The sequence below is a fragment of the Nannobrachium achirus genome (assembly GCF_963921795.1).
Source record: "Nannobrachium achirus genome assembly, chromosome: 16".
Classification (NCBI taxonomy): Eukaryota; Metazoa; Chordata; class Actinopteri; order Myctophiformes; family Myctophidae; genus Nannobrachium; species Nannobrachium achirus.
In genome coordinates this window covers 48,521,997-48,547,926 of record NC_137823.1, presented here as the reverse complement: position 1 = coordinate 48,547,926, position 25,930 = coordinate 48,521,997, and the positions used below count along the sequence as shown (strand labels likewise).

General features: G+C 40.9%; 4 protein-coding genes across 6 annotated transcripts in view; 2 read left to right on the top strand and 2 right to left on the bottom strand.

The window, feature by feature from the left end:
• Positions 1–501: 501 nt before the first annotated feature.
• dnaaf11 (dynein axonemal assembly factor 11) lies at positions 502–1,914 on the top strand (the record flags this gene model as incomplete). The annotated part of the gene is made up of 1 exon (XM_080744998.1): positions 502–1,914. The coding sequence occupies one exon, from the start codon at positions 502–504 to the stop codon at positions 1,912–1,914; it is 1,413 nt and encodes a 470-aa protein (XP_080601124.1).
• Positions 1,915–5,058: 3,144 nt separating this feature from the next.
• On the top strand, positions 5,059–6,267 carry LOC308301099 (26S proteasome regulatory subunit 8-like; the record flags this gene model as incomplete). The annotated part of the gene is made up of 1 exon (XM_080744997.1): positions 5,059–6,267. The coding sequence occupies one exon, from the start codon at positions 5,059–5,061 to the stop codon at positions 6,265–6,267; it is 1,209 nt and encodes a 402-aa protein (XP_080601123.1).
• A 2,381-nt stretch (positions 6,268–8,648) lies between these two features.
• LOC308301098 (aprataxin-like protein) lies at positions 8,649–19,316 on the bottom strand. The gene is made up of 11 exons (XM_080744996.1): positions 19,166–19,316; positions 18,511–18,628; positions 18,347–18,416; positions 17,567–17,693; positions 17,225–17,331; positions 15,884–15,947; positions 15,647–15,764; positions 15,442–15,511; positions 15,012–15,138; positions 13,369–13,482; positions 8,649–10,635 (listed from the first exon to the last, which is right to left on the bottom strand). Exons 1-11 carry the CDS (start codon positions 19,238–19,240, stop codon positions 10,609–10,611), a joined length of 1,017 nt encoding a protein of 338 aa, XP_080601122.1. The 5' UTR covers positions 19,241–19,316; the 3' UTR covers positions 8,649–10,608.
• Positions 19,317–20,132: 816 nt separating this feature from the next.
• The window catches only part of ncoa7b (nuclear receptor coactivator 7b), a 53,744-nt gene continuing 47,946 nt past the window's right edge, over positions 20,133–25,930 (bottom strand). For all 3 annotated transcript variants that reach the window (XM_080745369.1, XM_080745368.1, XM_080745367.1), the window contains exons 14-17: positions 24,960–25,112; positions 24,055–24,150; positions 23,747–23,820; positions 20,133–22,875 (exon numbers count right to left, since the gene is read on the bottom strand). In XM_080745369.1, the coding sequence (XP_080601495.1) occupies positions 22,740–22,875; positions 23,747–23,820; positions 24,055–24,150; positions 24,960–25,112 (459 nt within the window). In that variant the 3' untranslated portion in view covers positions 20,133–22,739. The remainder of the gene's footprint in view (positions 22,876–23,746; positions 23,821–24,054; positions 24,151–24,959; positions 25,113–25,930) is intronic.

Genomic DNA, 25,930 nt, shown 5'->3' with positions numbered 1-25,930 from the left:
ACGAGGAATGCCAGTTTGTTTATTTCACAGAAATAGCAGCTGAGTGACTGAGTCTGAGAATAGTAACAAATAGGTTGGCATTCCATTTCTATTACTTATTTGTCTTTGGAATGTCAAAAGTCTCAAAAATGAATTGGGTATTAATTACTACCCCGAATCCCCGATGTTTTAGTATCACGTTGCACTTGGGCAGTAAGTTGACTGTAATTCATAAAACATGAGGATTAACGAATCAATCATTGCATTGCCTTGTCAGATATTGTTAACTGTGGCTATTTATTATATTTATGAACTGTTTATAACAACCATATCCCAACACAGCTTTCTGAAGGAGGCGGCCTCCCATTGGACCGTCTTATGTCACGTGACCCTCAATGTTTACGACTGACGTCATCAGTCTTTTGGCATTCATTGCCATGGTAATACAAGGTGCTGTTTAAAACACAACAGAAGCCAGAGAGAGAGCATAGATCTGCTGGTCAATATCCCATATTGGAGAGGATGGTTCACATCACAGAGGACATGGTCCGACGGCGGGCCGAGCACAACAACTGTGAGCTCTTCTCTCTGGAGGAGGTCTCCTTACATCAGCAAGGCATCGAGGGAATAGAGTACATCGAGAAATGGTGCAGAGACCTCAAGATTCTCTACCTGCAAAACAACCTGATACCCAAGATTGAAAATGTAGGTCGCCTGAAGAAGCTGGAATACATAAACCTCTCCATGAACAACATCGAAGTGATTGAAAACCTTGAGGGCTGCGAGTGCCTCCGAAAGATGGATTTGACGTTAAACTTTGTGGGACGACTGAGCAGCGTGGAGTCTCTGAAGCACAACATCCATCTGAGGGAGCTTTTCCTGATGGGAAACCCATGTTCTGACTTTGAGGGCTACAGACAGTACACTGTGGCTGCTCTTCCTCAGCTCAAGTGGCTGGACGGGTCGGAGATCAGCCGATCGGAGCGGATCAGGGCCGGCTGGGGACTGGAGGAGGTCAGGAGGTGCATCCAACGGCAGGAGCACGAGTACCTTAAGAAGAGAACCAGGGAGAAGGAGGAGGCGCAGAGGAGGAACAGATCAGCCGAAAGAGGAGAGGAGGAGAGCAGAAGCTCACAGGGAGAGGGGAGAGGGGGCTCCACTACTGGCATCGATAACTCCATCTGTGGATCTCTGGGAAGTCAGGAGGATGAGGAGAACCAGCAGACAGATTATAAAGTCTCCGAGGAGGAGCAGAGGGAGAAGGAGTTCTGGGAAACCCCTTGCACCTTCACCCCAGAGTCCCGTGTTGAAACATACAAACATCTGGAAAAGAAGAATAACCCCACGAGCCCCAAGAAGCCCCAAGCAGCTCCGAGGACCCTGATCACTGTTGAAGGCCGGGCGTTGAATGTCAACGAACCCAAGCTGGACTTCACACTGACAGAAGACGAAGACGGGAATACGATCGTCCTAGACCTGGCTGTGTTCAGACACATGGACACTTCCCTGCTGGACGTCGATGTTCAGCCCATGTCCGTCAGAGTGACTGTCAAAGGAAAGATATTTCAACTGGCTCTTCCCGCTGAAGTGAGGCCTGACAGCGCTTTATGTCAGAGGTCCCAAACCACTGGACACCTGGTCGTCACCATGCCCAGGGCCGAAGGTGAAATCAAGACAAAGACCGTCCCACGACCTCCATCTCAAACAGACACCAAACCTGGACAGATTAAAAGGAATGCTAGTGGCCGTGAATTGCTGGAGGTAGATCCTAGCAAACACTCCGGTATCGACCTGGCGAACATCGTCGCACGAGACGGTGGCAGCAGCTGGCAGGGACCGCTGGAGATGAAGAGGAACCAGACTTGTGCAGCCTCAGAACACACATCTTTCTCTGAAGGATTTGTAGACGACCCAGACGTCCCTCCTCTCATATGAACCTCACTTCAACAGCAATCTGAGTCATCACTTCATACTAACATACACTACACTACAGGAAAAACATGACAAGTTTTCCATACCCAAAAGTAATAACAGGAAATATGTCTGGCTGTTTAGCCCCTTTTCATTATGCATTAAAATTCAATGTTAATTCAACTGTGTAGAAATTTAAACTAGGACCCGGAAGGGTCCATTTGTACATTCTCTGAGTTACAGACCCCTAAGGGTCCATTTGTGTCCTAGCTATTCTGGGGGTCCCCAGACCCCATGTTGAGAACCAGTGCATTGAATAAATATTATGTAACTGCAACTGCACAAAGAAATTGACCGAAGTAGGCCTACCACTTTCTTTATTTGTTTTTACATTAGAGCATTTAACAAACAAACTTGATGGACCAGATTTCATATTTCAAGAAGTTTTTTAAATTAGTTTTTCCCTTTTATAAATGACAAGAATGTCCCTGCTGGTCACAAAGGCCACAAAAACAAGAACACAAAACATGGTCTCTGTATGGACAATAGCAATGTAGCCTTACAGTGTGAATGAATATAATTACTAGTACAGATAGAAATAAGTGAACTGGTGAAAGATCAAGGCTTAGTAGAAAGCAGATATCTATATATCCCTTCCTTGGAAGTGGATGAAGACAATGGCTCTTCTACTCTTGCTGCATGAGACTAATCATGGCGCCAAGTGACAACGGAGCAATATGGTTGAAGTATACTCCTTATATTGATGTTATGTACTTCACATTTTGCCTTATATTCCGACAGTTTACATATTCTGATCCCTTCTGTTCGTGGCAGAACTACTTCACCACCGATCTTTGTGCCTAATCATAATTACATATCACAGGGAGAAGCACATTAGGCCCTAATGTACTTCTCCCCGTAATATCATGTAATTAAAACACACCACCACCTTGACAGTGTCTCTGACTCTTGCCCCTGTCATCAATAATAGTACTAATTATCCATAATTCCTCTACATGAGTCATAATCTCGGTGCTTGTTATCATACTTCCTATCCTCTGTCGTACTTCTGTTCATTATCTTTTGACACAGGTAGACTCCTTGCATCACTGTCAGATTTTCGGATGTGGTAGCATTGACTTTGTCTCAATAGGTTCCTTTCCTGTTTTTTCAAACATCAAATGCAATGGGGAGCTCACGTACTGTACTTCTGTTCATTATCTTGTGACAGGTAGACTCCTTGTATCACTGTCAGATTTTCGGATGTGGTAGCATTGACTTTGTCTCAACAGGTTCCTTTCCTGTTTTTTCAAACATCAAATGCAACGGGCAGCTCATATTCCTAACCTGTCAGTGTAGAAAGACTATAGTGTTCCTTCTGATGTGATCTCTTGCTCAAGAATGGCATTTCTGAACTTTTAGACAGCTTTGTTCTTTCTGTTATGAATCAATAAAATGGGCTAAATTTGACTCAATGTAATATTCAAACTTACAGTACTGTCAAAGAAAGCTAAGCCTGAATAAAGGCTATAAATATTAGCAAGGTTCTTGGCTGCCCTTGTTATTATGTGAGCATCTGAAATTACTGTATGCTTGGATAATTAATGGTGGCACTTTGTTTTACCATGGCCATTACACTGTCACACATTCATGTTTTAGAACATAAATCTAAATGCTTGCGTCCTCTTTACATGGTGATTCATCATGAGGCCACAATCATGAATCAATCTGCTTGAAACAATATTTCATAAGGATTCATGTGAAGCAAACTGATGATGCAGTGCTTGACTTGGTGGATTACTGCTACCACAAGCTCACCCTTCTTGCCAGCAAGACACCCAGGGAGGGAGACCCTTCCCAGGACTGACATTATCCTGCAAGCGTATCCAGAGTGCAGGAGTTGCAGGTTTTTGCTGCACTGGAGTTTGATATCCCCCTCAAGGCCCTGTCTGTGTTACGCTATATCACTGATCATGTCAACGGTACTAGTGTGATGATCAATCGTATCCGTGCATGCACCCATAATTTACTTTGTGTATTGATTCAGGTGAGGGAGTGCTGACCTTGGAGTCACTACAGGTGAGGTAGAAAAATCGATGAACAGCAAATGGCAGGAGATTCCGTCAGAGGACCATGTGAACATGACAAAGCTAGATGGCCAAGTCTGGATCACCCTGATCAACCTTTCTGTCAAAAAAAAAAATGTGACTTTGAACCATTTCAACAAGAACCAAATTCAAGGTGTTCTTAATTCTTCTTGCTATGACAGACCCTGCCCCTCCAAAGTCCTACAAAGCTTGGCCGATGTGACCCTGGGTGTCAGAGCATACCAGCGGAGCGCAGAGTGGGTTTGTAACAAATCACACCTGTGAGCGGTGCTCACTTCGCATGGTATCAAACAAGACACACGTGCATATCTCCTTGTATGGACCGTTCTGTCCATGACATTAGTTATCTCTATACATGGAGTTACGTGCTCATTCCGTGCTCCTACACACAAAGCCAGACGTAGGAGCGGTTAGCACCGCTCATAATTATGAGTGAATTCAGAGCGAGGACCATAGACCCTGGGGCCGGGCGTACAACAAACTTTGGACAAAGCCAGATGTTGGAGCTTGGCTCCTTCCAGGAGCACCGCTCAAAAGTAGCATATTATGTCATTTGATGCAATGTGTTCATTATTGTAAGAAGACTGAGTCCAAAATGGTGTACTGATATATTAGCCCTGGGAACTCAACAACTTGACTCAACCCTATCTTCCACTAGCTCAAAGAAGTGGCATTCTGCCTTCTTGAAGAGACGGTTTAATTCATACTTACATATTAACGATGTTGTGTTCAAATGTGGAGTTGCCAGTATCCAATAAGTATTACAGTTAAAGTGTCTATTGCATCACTGACGTACAGTTCCTGAACATGATTGCAATAATTTGACTATTTATTATTAATCAGGTTTCCAGGGTCACTGTTAAATAATAATCACAATTAACCATATATGGATTTGCCAGACCAAGTCATCTGTATATGGTTATTTAATACATAATACCTCACATGTGATTGGCTGAGAGACGTATTACATCATGCCTCAGTGGACAAACCGTATATTTAAACTTTAACTGTAGGTAGATGGTGGACAGGGTTATTGACGCTCAAGCTGTATACAGATGCGATGGAGTCTGTGCAAACTTTGATCACCAAAGAAAGAAGCTCTGATATTCGGCGGAAGTATTACCTGTCCAAAATACAGGATTTAGAGTTGACAGTGAACGACAAAAGCCAGAATCTCAGACGTCTACAGGCGCAGAGGAATGAGCTCAATGCTAAAGTGCGTCTCCTCCGTGAGGAGCTGCAGTTACTTCAGGAACAAGGATCCTATGTGGGGGAAGTGGTTAGGGCTATGGACAAAAAGAAAGTACTGGTAAAGGTGCATCAAGAAGGAAAGTTTGTTGTGGATGTGGACAAAAACATTGATATCAATGACGTGACTCCCAATTGCCGCGTGGCTCTGCGCAACGACAGCTATACGCTGCATAAGATACTTCCCAATAAGGTTGACCCTCTGGTGTCCCTTATGATGGTGGAGAAGGTGCCGGACTCCACCTACGAAATGATTGGTGGCCTGGACAAGCAGATCAAGGAAATCAAGGAAGTGATTGAGCTGCCTGTCAAGCACCCGGAGCTCTTCGAAGCTCTGGGCATTGCACAGCCAAAGGGTGTGCTGTTGTATGGCCCTCCAGGCACAGGAAAGACCCTGCTGGCCAGAGCTGTGGCCCACCACACCGATTGCACCTTCATCAGGGTTTCTGGCTCTGAGTTGGTCCAGAAGTTTATCGGAGAGGGTGCCCGTATGGTGCGAGAGCTGTTTGTCATGGCCAGGGAGCACGCTCCTTCAATCATCTTCATGGATGAGATTGACTCCATCGGCTCATCGCGCCTGGAGGGTGGCTCTGGGGACAGCGAGGTGCAGAGGACAATGTTAGAGCTGCTCAATCAACTGGATGGCTTCGAGGCCACCAAAAACATCAAGGTCATCATGGCCACCAACCGTATTGACATCCTGGATTCTGCACTGCTCAGGCCAGGCCGCATTGACAGGAAGATTGAGTTTCCCCCTCCCAATGAGGCGGCCCGTTTGGACATTCTGAAAATCCACTCTAGGAAGATGAATCTGACACGTGGCATTAATTTGAGGAAGATCGCTGAGCTCATGCCTGGAGCCTCTGGAGCTGAGGTCAAGGGTGTGTGCACTGAGTCGGGGATGTATGCTCTGAGAGAGAGGAGAGTGCACGTTACCCAAGAGGACTTTGAGATGGCTGTGGCAAAGGTGATGCTGAAAGATAGCGAGAAGAACATGTCCATCAAGAAGCTTTTGAAGTAGAATACCCTGCAGATTCTCCCCATGCAAACACATATATGTTTCAAGTAGAAAACCCTGAACATCTGCTCAGCTGCATCCAATGCAGACTCCCCATGCGTATGTTTTTTCTTCTTTTTGTTTACAGTTTGTAATTGTTACCAAAAAGCCATTCTAAAATAGTGTCTCCATCACAAAAAAATATATAAAACAAATAAACTGTAATTGGTCACACTTCTCAGTTTTCTTGAGCGCAAGCCAAACATAGAAATCTCTTCTGCATAAACACTGCTGATGAGTTACTTCTTTGAAGCTATGGTCAAATATGCTGAATCGCAAAGGGCGTCGCTGCCACATGGACCACCACAAGGGCCATAAATAGGTCTCTGTTTTTGTCTGGGGCTAATCTCACAAACTACAGGACCGATCAGTGCCACATTTTTTTCACGTTGTATATTTTTTGAAATAATTTTATAATGGAAGAGAATGGCGTTTGTTTCGGGTTGAAACTTTGCCCATATATGGAGTCACACATCATAGATATGTCTTCGATGACTAACCGCGTAGTTCGGCCAACATCAAGTCCGAGATCTACTTGGGAGCTACACCATTAAGTCTCTTTTTTTTTGTGGTTATTTTCCTTGTACAGTAATACCTTGTCACTACTGACTCACTACTGTCAGTATGGATGGTACAAGCAGTGTGACTCCTCCTATACATGTTGCCAGTCTGTGCCTGACAGTGAAGAGCCTGACCGGGAGCATGCAGGGGAAAACACTATTCCCCCTGGTTATGCACCTCACTGAACAGACCAACCTGTTGGAGTCATTAGTGCAGAGATTGCCGTCCTTCCCCGGTTTTGATTGGAAACAAAAAACAAACGACGACTTCCAGCCCTATCTTATTTTACCATCAATTTGTACTTTCTCTTATTTTAACGTGCTCTGAAGTCAGCTAATACATACACCTTTGGTATCAAGACATGTTTATTCCCAGCCTTGATGCCAGCTTTGACAGCATCCTATGCCGTCTTGCCCTTGCCTGGCTCCAGCCCATAGACCCGCCCACTCTCTGAGTGGACTGTTTCAGCCGAGTCTGAAATCAGGCTAGTCCTGCCATCAACCTCTCACTCTTCTTCACCGATGGAGTTTCGTCATTTACATTCTCTTGCTTGTCAGGATTACAACCTGGCCACAAGAGAGACACATGAACGAAACACAAGATAAGGAAAGAAATGTCATCATTAAATGCAGTTGCATCAGGTCAAGTATGGAGTCATGTATCATAATGACTGGTTTCAAATAAGGAGTTGCACCACAGTAGGCATGACATTTATTTTCTGTTTCACGCCTACTGTGGTACTTCCATGATACCTGAATTTCCCTCAGATCAATAAAAGGTCTAACCGTCTAACTACGGCAAGCATAGTTCTGTATTACAAAATTACTTGTGGAAATAAACAGAAACGTACACATTTGCGCGATTTTCCAAGGAATGGGGAGAATTAACAATCTGTTATTAAAATATATGGTATATATACTGTATATAACAAATAATTTACATTTAAAATATTATTATAGTTATAGCCTACTTTCACCCTTGGGAGTTCCAGGTGCAACTATAGAATGACCTTCAGTTTCTCGTCCACCATTACAAGCAACCAATAAGGGCCAATGCCACTGGCCCCAGTGTTTTAATAGAGAATATTAATCAGGTAAGGAATTATTGGCCGTTCCAAATGAGAAGTATACAGCATCTATAAAGTGGTAAAACATAACTTTTACTTAACTATACCAAACAAGTTGATTTGCATAGCACATTTCATACACAAAGGCAATTCAAAGTGCTTTATACCACGGCACAGATAAGAAAAGATTAAGATCAGGAAAAAAAGTTACAAAGCCAAAAGCATAGATGGAGCTTGTAACACAGATCCCAATCTCTTCAGAGAAGCTTCCTTACTTCTTCCTCACCAAAACTGATCAAACATTTTGTGCAGAGGAAAGAGGAGATTAGTTTAGAAAGTCAGGCAGGGCTAAAGGAAGAGAGACCTTTGTCTTTGTCAATAACCAGTGTTCCTCTTGGCCGACACCTCTTTCTACAGCATACGACACTGGATCAATATTCATATCCACTGTAAATCCAGGGTGGAGGAGAGGCTGGTTTGATGTGGAGAGGAAAAGTGGAAAGTGTAGGAGGTTTGTGTCCGAGGAGACTTTGCACAAGGTCAGTTTCACCAGGACAGCACAAAAGTAAGAACAATGTGTTCTTTGTGTACAGTAGTCTTTGTAGTCCAGCTGCAGACAAGGAAAAAAAATTAAAAAAAATAAAACTTACATGAAATCAGTCAATCTCACAATAACAAAGCTGTTATTACAAACAGACAAGTAGAAAGTGGGGCATCCTTATTTTATTCCAGAAAAGAACTGGAAGCAAACAATTGTATGAGTTCACAAAAAAATGTACATACATCCATTTTAGAGCTAGTTAAGTTACAAGGGGAAACAAAACGTGAATCATTCACATAAGAGCGACGGCTCCGATGTGGATCTAGGATTTCATGTGTCCAGAGTCTATGTCTATGATATACTATATCTAATGTACGACTCCATGTTCGCACCAATGACTGCCATTATACAATTATTATATATGTTTTTAATATTAAGTATAAAATGGGAAAAAGAATGTGTTTTGCAACACTGATATAAAAAACGTGATATCTCATCCGCCGCTGCAGTTCATTGGCGTGACTGGTAAAACAGGACTGGCGGAAGTGTGGAAGGCACTCTGCCACTCAAAGTGACTACTGACCAATCATAGCGTGTCTTTTCCAGGACTTTACATTCAATTAAAAGGAGCTTTATTGTCAATCACACTGGTAAATTACCAAGAACAGATTAATTACCATTGGCATCAGGAGACAAACGTTTACATTGCCAAAGCAAGTGCCTCTGTGAAGGAGGGAGTCCTGCCTCTGATTGGCCTAGCGAACGCCCCTACTGTGACACACCTAGGAACAAGTGACACACAAGGAAGCGTCCTTCAGAATTCAGGAGGCTTGCCTTAAAAAATACCAGTCCTCTTTTACCACCTTTCTATGTCTATGGTTTGCAAGATTAGCCCCAGACACACAATCAGACAAGAACCTCTTCTAGACAGTTCCTGCAGAGCCACGCAAACCGCTTGCTGCTATACATTTAGAGCACAGCAAATAAACAGCAAGTTGTTGTGCAGAGACTTTTTAACCACTGTTTTTCGTATATGACTGATGACATGTTAAATTACTACCCTGTCCACAAACTGCAGCCTATATATGGGTTATGAAAACAAACACAGTAGAACAGAAAGAGACGGAATAGACAGGAAACATCTAATCACTTACAGAAAAGAAAAACTAAATATGCGAAATATCCGAAATATGCAATCCACTGATTCCAATTTGCTTTTTTTATGTTCTGTTTCATGCCCTACTGTGATACTTTTATGATACCTGAATTTCCCTCAGATCCATCTATATACATTGAGCATAGAGTTCTGTGTATTACAAAATGAACTGAGAAACATACACATGTGCACGATCTTCACAAGGATTGGGGAAATTAGGTCAAATTATCAATCTGTTATTAGAATACCGTATAGCGTATATAACAAATACATTTAAAATATTATAGTTATAGCCTACTTTTACCCTTGGGGGTTTCAGATGCAACTATCTCACTCCCACTTCCAAAAGATATTTGCACAATTCTGGTCTAATTGCTTCAATTTGTAAAGCCTCGAAAAACAATAATTATCATCTTGCTGATTCTATATATACTTTTTAAATTCTCATGTCTTCCTGTTGCTCATATGTCATTGTCTAAACTCTAATGTACACATTGGATCTCTCCCAATTGTTTAGTTACATACCCACCTCATCACCCCACCCTCAACATCAAATATCCAGGGGGGGAAATGCAAACAAATTACAATACAAATATAAAATCTGTGGACAATAGAAGAAATGCCAATTGAAAACTGTATTATTGTAATAACCCTAACATCTAAAAAGAAAACGTGTTAGAATTGCAAAAAATAAAAGGCCTTTATTGCTGTAATATAGCAATAGCATAAAAGTATATGAAGCACAAAATAAATAAATATAGCATGAGGCTGAATACACTGGAATACCACTGGGGCGAGCGGTCTGCGAAATAAGTGGGGGCGAGTGTTGTTTGGGCCTTTGGGGCAAGAGTTCCAGTTACCCATAGACATACAATAGGTCTGGTCGAGCGAGATAGAGATGCTGCTGCTCCTAAAGTGGGCAGGTTCCATTGTCCTCCAGCCGCTCCTGATGTTTACGAAGATGAAGATGTACGTCTCCCATTATCCTTTAGCCTTTTTCAAGATCTTCTACAGATGGAAGAAAAGCACAAAGATAATGCCAAACAATAATGTTTCTCACGTCATTCGTTTTATCTTTTTCCTAATAAAGTTGTTTCTTCTTTTTTTTTCTCACCACCTTATTATATAAAGCGAGTGAGTATTGAGACTGAGTACTGAGAGATTTGCTATATAAATCTGTTGTATTATATTACATAGAAATACTCTGATTGAAATGAGAACCTTAAACAATTTTGTATCCAGTGAGTCCACTATTAAGATGTTTTTTCAAAATCCCCAACCAAGGCTATAGACCTTGATCCATATTTCTAATAATGTGGCATCTCTAGATTCTAGAGGTGCCACATTACTAGAAATATGGAATAGTCTAGGGCTACAGACATCAATCTAGGCTGTCTCGGTCCAGAAATGTTCTGTATATTCTGTAGCTAGTCCTGTGGGCCCTTGTAATACTTAATTTAGCATCAAGATCAGTCAATCCATGAAAAACAGCATTTTAACAACACAAAACTTGTAAGAGGGACCCTGGCTCTACATATTTTCAGATAGGGGTCCGCAGACAATATATATATATATATATATATATATATATATATATATATATATATATATATATATATATATATATATTAGAGGTGAACCGATTGATCGGTTCCGATATCAGATCGGCCGATCAAGGCCATATCGGTTTTGATCGGTGTTTCCATAATTGGATCAAAGCGAGCCGATCAAGGGATTGAAGCAAAAGGGACGTTGACGTTCGATTCACGTGCGCGTTGTGCATGCGTGCTTCTGACGAAGGAGAGCTCTGTTCTCCTCTCTTCTCTTGTGTGTGTGTGTGTGTGTGTGTGTGTGTGTGTGTGTGTGTGTGTGTGTGTGCGTGCGTGCGGCTCCATGTTCACTTCTGTCTGTGAGCCACTTAATCCCCCCCCTCCTCCCACACCACACACAGACATGCACCGAAGAAAGGGGGACAGAGTGAGATGAAAGTTGTTTGTTTTAAACATATTGGATACACCATTGGAATAGTAGCCTACTTCTACCTTTGTAGGTGTTGACTTCTCAAAGTAAAATCCACGATTTGAGTGATCAGATGAATGCGTTTTCAGCTGTGTTGGGTTAACGAGGCTCCGCTCGTGTCTCTCTCTCTCTCTCTCTCTTTGGGTTAACGAGGCTCCGCTCGTGTCTCTCTCTCTCTCTCTCTCTCTCTTTGGGTTAACGAGGCTCCGCTCGTCTCTCTCTCTCTCTCTCTCTCTCTCTCTCTCTCTCTCTCTCTCTGCGACGTGAGAGAAGAGAGAGAGGCTGTAACGTTGATGTTAAACTTAATTCCAAAAAACATAATTCCAAAGTCATTGGAGGACAACAGTTGGAGGTAGTTGTTGTCGATCTAAGGATAACGTTTGTAGTTCCCTTATATAGTTTAAAACAGTCATTTCCACAGGTGCTAACCGTTAGCACTAGATGTAAGGAGGATGACGCGTTGCCATTTAGTTTCTGCGACAGAAACAAGCAAACAGGTCTATAAAAAGTGTTGCCATATCCTGTTTTTTCCAGCAAACAGGTCTATAAAAATAAAAAACTGGGAAGGTCAGTCAAACAGAAATGTTGTTGTCTGATATTGTTTAAGAACAGTGGTTCTCAAACATTTTCATGCCAAGAGCAAGGACCCCAAATATGTATATAGTGTAAAGAAAATCTTAAGGGCCTATTTGGCCTATTATTGTTGCTATTAACCATTATAGCCAAATAACCTTGAAAATAATGAAGGATAGACAATATTGCCACTGTCTTTATGAGAAAACCTTTTTGTTTTGTTTTTCTTGAGGAGGAATTTTCCTAGGACTAAAATGATTTACGATAATATATCATATTGAGAATCGAATCAAATCATGACCTTAAAATATAAAGTTGAATTGAATTAATATATACAATGTCAATGTTGTGTAAGAGGAATCATTAAATATATAAATGCTCCGACAGTGACACAATAGAAGAATTTATGGATTTCACGCTGTGATCGATCGGTAATATCGGTGGTAATATCGGTGCTTTGATCGATCGGTAATATCGGTATCGGCAGATATTGATTCCAGCTGATCGGTGATCGGTATCGGCCCCAAAAAACCTGATCGGTGCATCTCTAATATATATATATATATATATATATATATATAATTTTGTGGGTGCTTTACATGAAAGTTTGAGAACCAATATTTGTCTGATTTGACTGATGGTGAGGGAAACATATTAGACCAGTGGTTCCCAAACGTTTTAGCTCAAGACCCAAAATAGAGAAATTAGACAAAAATAAAATCATTGCAATTGTTTTTTGTTTGTTTTTGTTTTTAAGATTTGTTTTGGGGCTTTTTGCCAAGGTAGACTGTTAATCCATGAAAATCTTAGCCTTTTGGAGAATGTTTTTTGAAAATGTTTTGAAATAATAAAATGTTAGAAACAAAGAATTAAGGGAATAAGGGGATCCATAAATATTTGTCCCGCCCAGTGTTTGGAAACCGTTAGACAACATACACAGAGCATTGATTGATTGATTACTTATTAGAAGTTTGCACAGGAAAAGGTAGACTACAAGAGAAGAGAGTACAGTTCACTGATCCAACAAGGTCAATTGAAAGGATAAAGACCACAAGAAAGCCGTTAGGCAGGTCTAAATCTAGCCCTGAGGGCTAGTCTAAATCGGGCTTATTGGGGTCCCTTTTTACTTAATTCATACAAGACATTTACCTTGGCCGCTGCTCTGACGTGGTGTGCTCTGATTGTTGCCGTTCTCTCTTCAAATGCCATGATTCTTGCTTCTTCTGTAATGCTTTTAAAGAACAGCAGTACTACCAGTTCAGCCTGGGGAAAGAGTAGGGACGTGTTAGCGACCATACACGACTTCACTGAGGCAATCTCTTTTAGACAGTATTCATACGATTTTTTTAGTTACTTTACCATAATCAGCGCCCTTGGCCTCACATTAAGGTTACCCCTCGTTTTAAACTTGATATGAGATTTCAGTGTACTCTTGGGTAGCTTAGGCTTTTTTATCATTGTTTTAACAAAATTAGCGAAGTCAGCTTTTGTTTTGCTTTTCTATTTTCAATCTCCCGCATTGGCCACTACCGGCGCAGAATTGTGACGACATTGTTTTGTTGTAAAACATCAAGTGGCGCCACCATAACTCTATGGCGCCACCACGTGGTTCTCAGAAAGAACTCCAAAGTGTCACAATCTATGGTCACGATAGGCTGATTATAAATTGATTGAATACTTTATTTGCAGTTTGCAAAAAAAAGTTCAATACAAGGTCTGCCAAGAGGTATTAAAACCCAAGAAGGTATATGGCTTGTTTCCATTGGGGTCCTATACTCAAACTACTATCAGTTTATCTTTAATATATAACCTACACATTTGCAAAGGCCTATTTAACAACTGGTTAAACAAGCGTTGAGGGAAAAAGGAAGGAGCCTAATGGCTAAGTAGACTATGTGCCAGGGTTTAAGACAAGTGATTAATTATGGTTGTTTAATTTACTGTAGGTGTTTTTTTTTTCTTCTTCTTCTTACTGAAGCTAAATGTAGAGGAGCTGTCCATACTGGCACACACCTACACAAAATACCCCAAATTATCATTACCTTACAATTTACAATATAGGCATACTAGCAAGGTAATACATCAATATCAATACATCAAATGCATAGAAATAATAATCTAAGAAAAATGCTGGTAGACCAAGCACCTATTCAGTAAAAACTTTATTTAAAAAAAAAATGCAATCTAAATTACATGTATGGTCATTACACTATGGGCTAAGGTGGAGTCTGAAGAGGTGAGTCTTCAGACCACTGCAGAAGCTACAGTAGGTTGTGTGTCTGCCATTCTTCAGTGCAACAGGGAGTTTATTCCACAGTTTGGGTGCCAGGAGGGCAAAGAGTCTGGATCGTTGTCCTGGGGGTTTTAGAGAGGGTTCTGTCTTTAACCTTTACCTGCTATTTCAGGAAGTAGCAGGTGGCATGGTGGAAAAATATATATCAATTTGGGTTCCACCTTGGCATGACAAATGTTGGAGAACAACTACTTGAATCTTTAATCCTCATTTGACATTGCCGCGGGTCCTGAGCTGATGCAGCACGTTGTCCACCTGTAATGAATCACAGCAATGCTTCATACAGAATTCACCATGTTGTCATATGTTATTAGTAAATACAAATAAATAAATGGCAAGTACATAATAATCATAAAACCATATATAGCCTGAGTCACATTCTACCAGTATTTTATAGAAACAGGGGCAAATGTTTATTTGTGCCAGAGCAGGGCTTATCACTGTATTAAGCCACTGCTAAAAGTATGGCTGGGGTGAAGTTATCCAAGTTGTCACTCACTGTGATGAACCAACAAGACTGTGGCCCATAGCGGCTGAGGGCCCTGGAACTCATCTGACTGGCTGGTGCCAGGATGTGGAGATGTAGGTGAGGAACAAAGGAGAAGGGAGGCAGATGAAAGCCCAACCTGCAGTAACACAATGTTCACAAGTTGGCCACAATTTGCTCTAACTAGGCTACACGTAAAAGTTAAATAGTTGATGAATACTATGGTCAGTAGTGTAACAGAATGTTTTTTGGTCTTATTGTTGTTGTTTTAGTTTTTTAATGTTGAGTAATGATTTGAAAGACAGCTTGGCAATGTTGTCCTGAAAAGAGAGCAGATATTCACATCCCTAACACAATGTTGGGAAGGTGCCAAATTGCTGACTAGTACAAAAATCTCTCACATGATGATTATTATAATAATTATTATTATTTATTAAAATACCTGACGTCACCTAGGTCACTGATTTTGTTCTTCTCCAGCATATGCCTTCCCATTTTCTGCATTCGCTCCACTATCAAAAAGCACATCAATATGTCTGAGTCAGCAGTTATGTACAGTATGTAGCCTATGTGTGTAGTGTGTGTGTGTGTGTGTGTGGGGGGGGGGGGCAATGTGCCAGTGCGTAATAATAGGCTAATAATAATACCTAGAGGTATGTCATCCCTTTGGAGAGTTTTGCAATTTCCTAAATGCGTCCTCGGAACAACAAGGTAATGGTGCGTGGCGCCTGGTTTAGAGTCAACAAAACAAACCAGCTCATCATCCTGTGAAAGAGACAGAGAGGGAGGTATATCACATGTTCCAGCCAGAGGGCGTTTTCAATTTTAAACGCACCTTTCTTCTTTTTAAGAACATAGCCTACTATTCAATTAAAACTGCTTACACTCAATAGTATTTCCGTGTCCGTCTGCTTGTTGACAATGTCACAGAATAGACATCCATTCTCCCTGGATTGGGAGCAGATGTCCTGAGGTTCCATTTGTTTTCCGACGTTGCAAAATCAGAGTTTAGCAATCAGGGCCTTTACTGGCCCAACTGGACTGTCTGAATTACCACACAACAGTTACATAACTACGTGGGCGTACACCCATCCATCCATGGCGAGGAACTGTGGCCAGCCTTGACTGTTAGCACCAAGCACTACTAGACTGGTGACTACTCCAACTGATTATAGTGGCGGATGGTCAATAGAGGGCGCTAGGATGCCGCGTTAAAGTAATATTAAAAAAACAACCTACAGTATCCTGGTGGTCATGGACTCAGGCCTGAATTTGAATAGCCAAATGAACACAATATCCTACTATCACAAATACTGTATACTAGCCTAATTTAGGGTGAAGCTTAATGTTTAAGACTTCACATACAAAGTATTCCCAGACTGTGCTCACTGTCCAGACTTTTCAGGTGGCCACTCTGGTTGGTACCCACCACCCAGATTTACTAATTAGTGTGCATTCTGTTTTGGTGCACAATCTGCACATGTATGTTCGGCCCCCACTCTGTTTCGGTTCCTGGATTTACCAAGTGCCTCTGGTGCCCACTGTTTTGGTGCCCAGATTTCCAAGTGCTCACTCTATTGAGGTGCCCAGTTTTTCCAAGTGCCCACAATGTTTTGGTGCCCAACTTTCGTCAATTCGATCATTGCAACAGGCCAATTTCAGAGCGAATCAAGAGAAGGAAGATATATTTGATTTGGCATAGGAATTAGTAGGCCTACTAATTGTTCAGATCATTTCATGATAATGTGATTTTATTTTGTAAATATAGAACATTTGATAAAATACAGAATAAGAAAATCACATGAACCCTTCCGAAATGTTTGGCATTTAGCAGTGCAGAGCAAATTGCAAGTGTGTAATTAGAGTTGGCATGAACCCTAATCAACAAACAACAATGTAATAGTCAGTCACATAAGTTAGAGTGCAAAGAGAACAATCTAGGAGCCTATTCATCAAGGAACTTAAAATAATAATAGGCTAATAAATAAATAAATACATCACATTGCTTTCTAGATAACTATATGTGTTCAAGCAAAAACAAATCTAAATTTCAGGTAGGAAGGAGTCAAACACCCCAAAGGCACTTTTTGACTTAGGCCTACGGTATGTGTCAGCCCATTTCATATACGGTACTACAATGTCATTCATTGTATTATGCTGTTATATTTTGTCCTGTATTTTACGGTTCATATGCCCCTTTCATTTGGAGCTCTTCTTCACTTTACTTTTGAAGCATTAACTCGTTTAAAACATTCTTCTGAGTTGTTTGGTGATCCCTGAAGGCACTTTTTCTGGATGGACTATCCTTAATCCACTTCTGTAGGTACTGTTCCTGTTGAGACAGGGGCATAATTCATTAATTTAACTAAATTCAGAAACATTAGTGTGTGTGTGTGTGTGTGTGTGTGTGTGTGTGTGTGTGTGTGTGTGTGTGTGTGTGTGTGTGTGTGTGTGTGTGTGTGTGTGTGTGTTGTGTGTGTGTGTGTGTGTGTGTGTTAGTCTCTGTACATAGAACTTAGAAGCACCATAGACAAAATAAAATATGAAACGCAGATCTCACAACTCACTTCAATAAATCTCTCTGTGTTTGGAAGGAATTTATATTCCATATACTCAGAGATCTGGCTGGCTGGGGCAAGCACATGGAGGTGGAGGTGATCTACGGATGTGTATGGGGGTTGGTGGAAGCCCAGCCTGTTGATACATTATGATATTGTCACAACAACTAGTTATCAAAAAGCATCTCTAGAGACAATAAATATAACAGAGATAGCGGATGATATTCAGAATAGGGTGTGCCATCATGATGAGCCAGAATCAAATGCTGAATAGATATATACCTTTATTATCTAAAGGGGGAAAATCAGTCACCCAGAGGCAGCACAGCAGTATAAGGATATTTACAAAGTTAGAGAAGTATGAAAAGAATAAAAAAAAGAACAGATTAAAGAGCAAGGTACATCAAAGAAAGAAGTGTCAAAAAACTATCAATGCAAAGTGAAACAGCCAACAACCAAAAAAGCAATCCTTAAGCACAACTATCAATACAGTGCCAAACAAAAGTGTCCATAACAGTCAATGCTGTCAGTGCTTCAAGTATCTCACCACCTTGTCAAACACAAGCAAAATACTCAATACTACTACACAACCTGAACAAAAAAAGTGTCCAATGGTCAGTGCAAGAAAAACAAACTACAAAGAAAAACAAGAAAGGGTGACGCAGCAAGACGCACATGAGAACCCTCCTGGGAAAGGTCCTTAGAGGTCAGAGTCAGTACAGTGAATGTCACAGCTATGGTGAATGCAAACTAGATGTTTGAGTCATCAAGGTCCTTAATTACATGTACCTTATATCCTTCATATCGGTGATCCCTTGCTCGCGTAAGGCACATTTCCCCATATCCGCCATCCTTTCAACTGTTCCATTAATGCATCAATTACTAATACATTATTACATAAGAAATATATTGCTCTCCAACAATGGTGACATCTGTTTTGAGGGCATACTCACCCAGGCCAACATGTTCTTTGTCAAGTGACAAGCAGCTGAGTATGTGTTCTCTGGGTATAACCAGGTAGTGATGGGGAGCAGCAGGGTAGATGTCCCGGAAGCAGACCAGCTCATCATTCTGATTGATTGATTAAAGAAGTTTGCATAAAAAGGTACAGTTTCATTCATGACAGTACAGTTCACTGGTAGGGCCTACAAGGTCAGGTCAACTTGGATACACCCAAAAAAGCCTACAGCTTGTTTCAATTGAGGACTTAAAATCTTGTATAACATTGAATGACAGATAGAACACAGTAGGCTATTATAATATGAAGGGAATGAGGTGTGTGTGTGTGTGTGTGTGTGTGTGTGTGTGTGTGTGTGTGTGTGTGTGTGTGTGTGTGTGTGTGTGTGTGTGTGTGTGTGTGTGTGTGTGTTTTCAAAACCAAACCTGATTTAAATGTTTACTTTGGGATAGTTTCTACAATTAACCAGCAACCAAATATTGATTATACAAAATAACGCTGACTTGAACTTGAACTACAATTAACATAAATTAAAACGCTCTAGAGGACTTTTATTTTGAGTGAAAAAGTCAGCAAAATAAAAGTCCTCTTACGAGCGGTATAATTTATGGCTGATATGAACAGAGTAGACTTCGCTGACGGTAGCCTACCTGGAGAACGATTTCAGTATCTTCGTCTCGATCGCTCGCTATCGTGCAGAAAACACAACTTTCCGTTTCATCCATATTTACAAATGTGGAGTTGTTTCCGTGTCTGTCTATTATCCGCTTTCCGAAAAACCGTTCTAGTTTATTTAATATATGCTCTCCACCCATCATGGTTCGCGTCTGCGTCACTGATTCTCTTCCAGTAACAGCGTAGCCTTGCATCCGGGTATCAACGGTTGAACTGTTAACTGACAAGTTCATCCTTGCCTGCGTGGCAAAATCTTTGAAGTCTCTTTCTCGCTCTGTCTCACACAGAGATCGAACGCGCGCGCGCGCACGCGCACACACACACACACACACACACACACACACACACACACACACACACACACACACACACTTGGAGTAGTAGCACTACAGGTAGCTACTACATCAGGACAGGTTAAGTAATTCAATTAAGTTCTAGTAATTTGATTGTATAATTACTTTGTCATTTTGATTTGTGGTCAAGGTCAACAGTAGTTCACTAGACACTAGTTCTACTAAAGAAAAGAAAATGTCTTCTTTACTACTCTAAATTAACTATCAACTCATTTGACAGCATAACAATCAGTAATAATGACACATTTTTTTTTTTTTTTTGTGTGTACTCTTTCTGAGTAACTATAGCAAACTATTTATTCTGAAGGTCCGTTTGCCGTTGTTCAACTTTAGTGGGATGTTTGAGTGGGAAATTATGCTTTCTGGGTAATGTCTGATATGAACGTGCCATACCACCCAGACATAGCACATAGTAAATTAATTTAAGGTACGTCTAATTGGTTTGACTTTGTAGTAAAGTATCCAGGAGTTTAATACTGTAGGCTTACATGTTATTCAACAGTGTGACAAATCATCAACTGAACCAAGGAAGCTGGTTTACATCAGATTTAATTCAACAGGAGTAACTAAAGAACAACAGGCATTGCTGTATATGTATATTAGCATTTATTTAGCTTTAAATGTGATAGCAATGACAACACAATAAATAGTTATTACTCAGTGATATACAGAACAGGGCAGTTTTGGATTCACAGGAAATAATACTTTAGGAGCATTCACAGTCACAAACACTTAACAGTTAAAGGACACAAAAAGTCATGTTCACATGAAGCGATACCTGTCTTTAGAGAATAGCGTGGGAGATGCCATAGTAATGATGAACGTTTTTCAATATTGCATATTCCATGCACCACTACTACCCTGTGAAAGGTTGATGTGTAAAACACCAGGATATAAATGAACATTTTTTTCCTATGCTAACTGGCAAACTGGGCTTTTAGTTAGTGTTATGAGTATGACATCAAAGTGCATTAAAACCCAGCAGATTTTCCCTTTTGGTCTTCTTGTGAAATGAACAAACGATTTCCCTTGTGTAGGAGGTAACCAAACAACATTCAGTAACATTACATTTAACAATCGTCACTGTCGGGCAGAAACCTCGTATTTCCAAGTTTCAAATTTGTATGATTTTTCGTAAAGTAAAGCCCCGCTCCATCATACAAGACTGTCACACAAAACTAGTGAAAATAGCAGATCTACAAGCACACAACGCCTTGCAATGTGAGGCGTTATGTGCTTGTAGATTGTCTATTTTCACTATTCTAAATAGTTTTTAAAATAACAAAAAATTTAACATTTTGGACGTACAAGGTTTCCACCCGACAACAACAAAATGCTTGAACCACTTAAACCCTATTTCGAGTCTCCAGGGGTCTATCCTTGGCCCACTCCTTTTTTCCTCCCTCTAACAAATCTCTGCAGAAAATAACTGATCTACAATCTCACAATACATCATAATACAACGTGTCATGAGCATGTAGATCTGTAACTTTCAATGAATGTTCACCTTTTATGATAAGCCCAGAATAGAGTCGCTATAGGGTTTAAGTGATTAAGTTAACCACTTTCACAACATTGAGTAACTTTAGCCAGAAATAGTCGATCTACAAGCTCACAATGAATTGTAATGTCACGCGTTGTGAGCTTGCAGAGGCGCTATTTTGAGGGAAGACACACTCCAAGTACAGAATCAACTCAAGTCCAGTTTACTAAGTCTAGAAGGTTTAAGTGGTTAACTACATAGTGCCAAGGCTTATCCATAGAAGCAATGAAATGTCCATAAATGTCCCGCAGTTTAAAGTGTCATCGGCGCTACACTAATACTGGCTACAGCCCTTTACTAACAATGACCACACAAAGTATATAGAATTGGTCCAACTGAGATAAGAATTCAATACTGACACTGGATTTAAAATGATTTTGTTTTGTCTCATGTAGTGCTTGTAAGGATACATGTTTTGTATCCATTGTTTTGGATGGTAAAATAAAGAAACATGGACATTCAGCATAAGATACTTCTAATAAAAAAAAGAAAGAATTTAAAACAATAAAAAAACATTATTTGTGAAAACAAATTGTGTAAAAATTTAAAATTAAAATCTTGTATAAAATATGATGAACAGAAAAATGTAAAAAATAAAACTTTTGGTCATTGCAAACATTTCCCTTTGCACGGTTGGGTTAGATTGTGAAGGGGACATGTTATGAAAATGATATACAGCAATGGGGAAATGCCATGGAACATTCTCGGTCAAAACTATGACTCAAAATATGAGAACACTACAGGATGTGGCCTTCTGAGGAAAACACCATTCCTCACTGTAAACAATTAACTCTTCTGCCTGCTTTTAATGTGGGTTTCAATTGGAGGGTATGCCGATTTGGTTGAACAATTGAAATCACAAATGCATCAACCCCTCCTACCCATCGTAGGGGAAAAAAACTTCTGTTTTGCCATCTGTATATATTCCCAATAATACACATTACAACAATCCGTATTGCACAACGGAACCTAGAGCATTACTGGACACCCTTTTTTGATACAGATTATAAGACAGCTTTTTTCATATATAACTTCAACAGTAACTTAAGCATACAGGGGTCCTTTGGCCCTCATAGTCACAGGGTTAAAACACACCCTTATATTCCCTTACCTTTCGGTATGTGATGGTAAGGCAGTCCTGCATGCTGGGATAAATTGGAGGCATTTTGGAATGTCTAAGGCAGCATACAAAGTGAGAGGAAACAACAGCGGTGACATTTGAACACTTCCTCTCTTCATGGGACCATGAACCAGACCTACAGTAAGCAGGCCAACCCACCTGGGGCACAACCACCAAATATAACCCAAAAAATCCACCTCTGACTCATCAACAAAGCAGTTGATATCCAAGTCCACCAAACACCGTCCAAATAATAATTTCTGACTGGCGAGCCCTTCCAAATGAGAGTAAACCAGAAGGCCATCTTAGCCGTTTCATTCACTTCTCAGGCACCCTGTATAAGAAATGGACAAACCCCGACTATCTCCTCATTATTCACCTCGACTCACACAGAAAGTTTACTTGTTATGTGGGTGGCTAGTGACGCCTCATAGTGGTAAATAAGGTACAGTACATAATGCAGACTTGGGGGTTTGAAGGTCTCAGAGCTGTAGAGCAGATGTGGATGTGGCAGCATTCGCATTCAAGCAAAGCTACTCAAAGGCCCAGACCTCTAAACTGTGGATGTTGAAGTCCTGCTGAGCGGCAAGCGGTTGATTGTTGAAGGTAGCACAGCAGGTGGTGGTGCCCCGGTACAGCTCAGCGTCCAGCCACAACCCCAACTGACCACTGCAGAGGACCAGCGGAGAGAATAGAGGAATAAGGAATAAGGAAATCAGTATAGGTTGGATGGCATCAATATTAGTAATTTGATAACAGCAACAGCTTTTAAAAGTCAAGGGATCTTTTACAAGTCAAGGGGTCTCATGCGGCGTGTGTGGCATGGGGTTTGAACATTTGAAGCTTTGTCCTTGAGTCCTGGATTGTATATGGAATTAATTCACATACAATCACACAAAACAACTGAAGTTTTCACAACACATACAACAATGGATAACAAGGGAAAAGGGGGAAACAGCACTATCACAAACTCACTTAACACAATGCCTGCCAAGGGTTAAAAAAAAATCTATCTTAGTACTGCCCGGCTTTTTACAAAAAATTAAAATGAAAATAAATAAAAAATTAAACATTTTTTGAAAAAAAATAAGCTCTCAGAAGATGTCCATTGCCCCCTTGCAGTTGGCAGAAAAATATAATCAACCCCAAGAAAAATCTATTTTTAGATTAACACACACAAACAATTACAGCATGTGGATGGTGGCCATTTTGGCAGCCATCTTGAAGAAGGTGTGCAGAAAGCTGATTACATGAATAACATTTTTATAATTTTTTATCAGCATCACAGGCTGCCCAAAGAGCTGTGAACACATTGCTGTCTCATATATTAGTGAACAGTGCCCCCCAGTGGCCAAAAACGGTAGAACGTACAGTAACGTGTAAGGCGGTAGATAGCTGGGCAAAATAGAACGTTTATAAACGTGTAAGGCGGCAGATGTGTTTGCTCTCAAACCTCTGCAGCTAATGTACTGAGAACATCTAAATCAACAGGCTGACGACTGACAGCGGGTGGCTCATATGGTTATGTGTATCTACTTACCCTCCTCCTCCCATCTGGAGAGAGTCAGTAGAGCCTTTCACAAAGTATGAGTTCTCCCCTGTCCAGCGATACACCTGCCGAATAAATAGAAAACCCTGTCAGAATTGACCGCTTGACTCATCTTTCAAGACAGATTTGCAATTTGCTTTGAAAAACATGGATCGCCATTCAGTTAAATAGGAACTAAGCAAATGAGCACAAAGGGGCACAGCTAAGCCTGATTTTTGAACGGGATCCCAGATTAAGTACCGGTAAGTCAATTTACCCAAACCAAACTGTAAACATAACATATGTAACTTGGTACAAACCTTGATCTCAGGACAGAAGCTGTAGAGGAACGTTTCTCCAGTGCCATAGCAGTGCTCGCTCACTTTGAAGGGATGAGTAGAGAAGCCCCCAAATACCTGAGTGAAAGAAGGATAATTAATGTACAGGGCCAAATACATGTAAACTGGCTATTACTGTACCTTGGGACATAAAATCATGTTCACATTTCATGGTCTGCATGCACTGTGTAAGCAATGCATGTTAGAGAAAGTTGCAGACTAGGTGAAGAAATGATTACAGGTAGTTTAAGATTCAAACCACCAGAAATTGCACTGGAGATGCCCTGGCAATTTAATCTCATGCCTTGAGTTACTAGTCAAGGGCTATTTGAAGCATTTCGTTATATTATCCACAAACATTACCATCTGGATACATGTATGCACATGTGCATGCAATGTACAAGGTTCAATCACATTCTGCATGGCCTAGCCCCCAGCTACATTGTATATATGCTGAAAGTCTCCGCAAATCAACTTGTCACCATGGGTGACCGTGCTTTCTCGGTCCGGGCACCCAGGCTCTGGAATGCCCTGCCTGAGGCTCTAAGATTAGCTAGCTCACTGTATTCTTTTAAGTCACAACTGAAAACTCACCTGTACACCAAGGCTTTTAATTAAGGCTTGTATTATTTTATTTTTTATTATTATGTTTTACTTCTGTTGTTTAGTTGTTTACCTTAAATTCTACTGTTTACTGTTGTCTTATCTCCTTTCATTGCACTGTATTTTATTCCGCCATTGGAAAGCACTTTGTAACCTTGTTTTTAAAAGCGCTCTATACATTACTTATTATTATTACATTCAATTCCTCAATTCCCTTTCATTGCAGGTACAACGAAATTTCAATTTCCCAGTCCAATGCAGTAGAAATAGAAAATAGTGTATACCTGGTTGTCCATGTCTTTGATGACCAGCAGCACAGGACTGTCCACGTCCACCAGCGTCCTGTACAGGGTCTTCAGGCTGGTCCCATGCTCCACGGTGCTGTAGACCAGTCTCCAAGGGTAACCCTGCACACGGGCTGGTAAGCGGCATGCAAGCTGGACAGCAGGCAGACAATCAGACAGACAGAGAGAGAGAGAGAGAGAGGCTGGTCTGTTTGTGTTAGGGACTACATGAAGAGTATCTGGCAACAAGTAAAGCTTCATTCATTTTAAGTAGTACAATGGTGTCGCTTGCCGTCAAGAGCCGATTTACAAGACTGACTTTGCTTTCTTGTCAGCAAGCGACAGGGTCGTACGACAGAATGAAAATCAGGCTTTAGAACAGGGGTCTTCAACGTTTTCAGGCCAAGGACCCCCTTAGTTGAGATGAAATAGGGACCCCCACAACCTTTTCAGAGATTCCATCAGGGTTTCCTGCAGCACTTTACAGGCCAGGCGCCCCGCCCGGCCTGAAAACCCCCCCGCCCCCCCAAGGGACTAAAAAAAAAAAGAAAAAAAAAAAAAAAAAAAAAATTCTCAAAAAAAGTTTTTGGACCTCCAACAATGTACTAGGCATGATCGCGATCGCGAAATTGCATGTTTAACCCCATACCAACCCTATCTTTCAAACATGGCAGCCATGTTTGTTTACATTTGAAGAAAACATAAGGGCTGGTATCTCCTGAATGCCTATTCAATGTTGAATAAATGTGAATGATAGCATGTAGTTGTGTTTTCCGTCATCATGGGCACATTCATGTGTTTTTTATAGGGCAAAATAAGAATTAATATAAAAAATTACGTGAATTAACACATATGTTGCAATGATTTTTTCCGGCCAATGTCCCGCGTTGCCATGGTTACCATAGACTTCCATGTAATTGTGCAAGTGTGTAAAAAGTGCACGCCCATGCCTAGATGATGCACCACGTGTG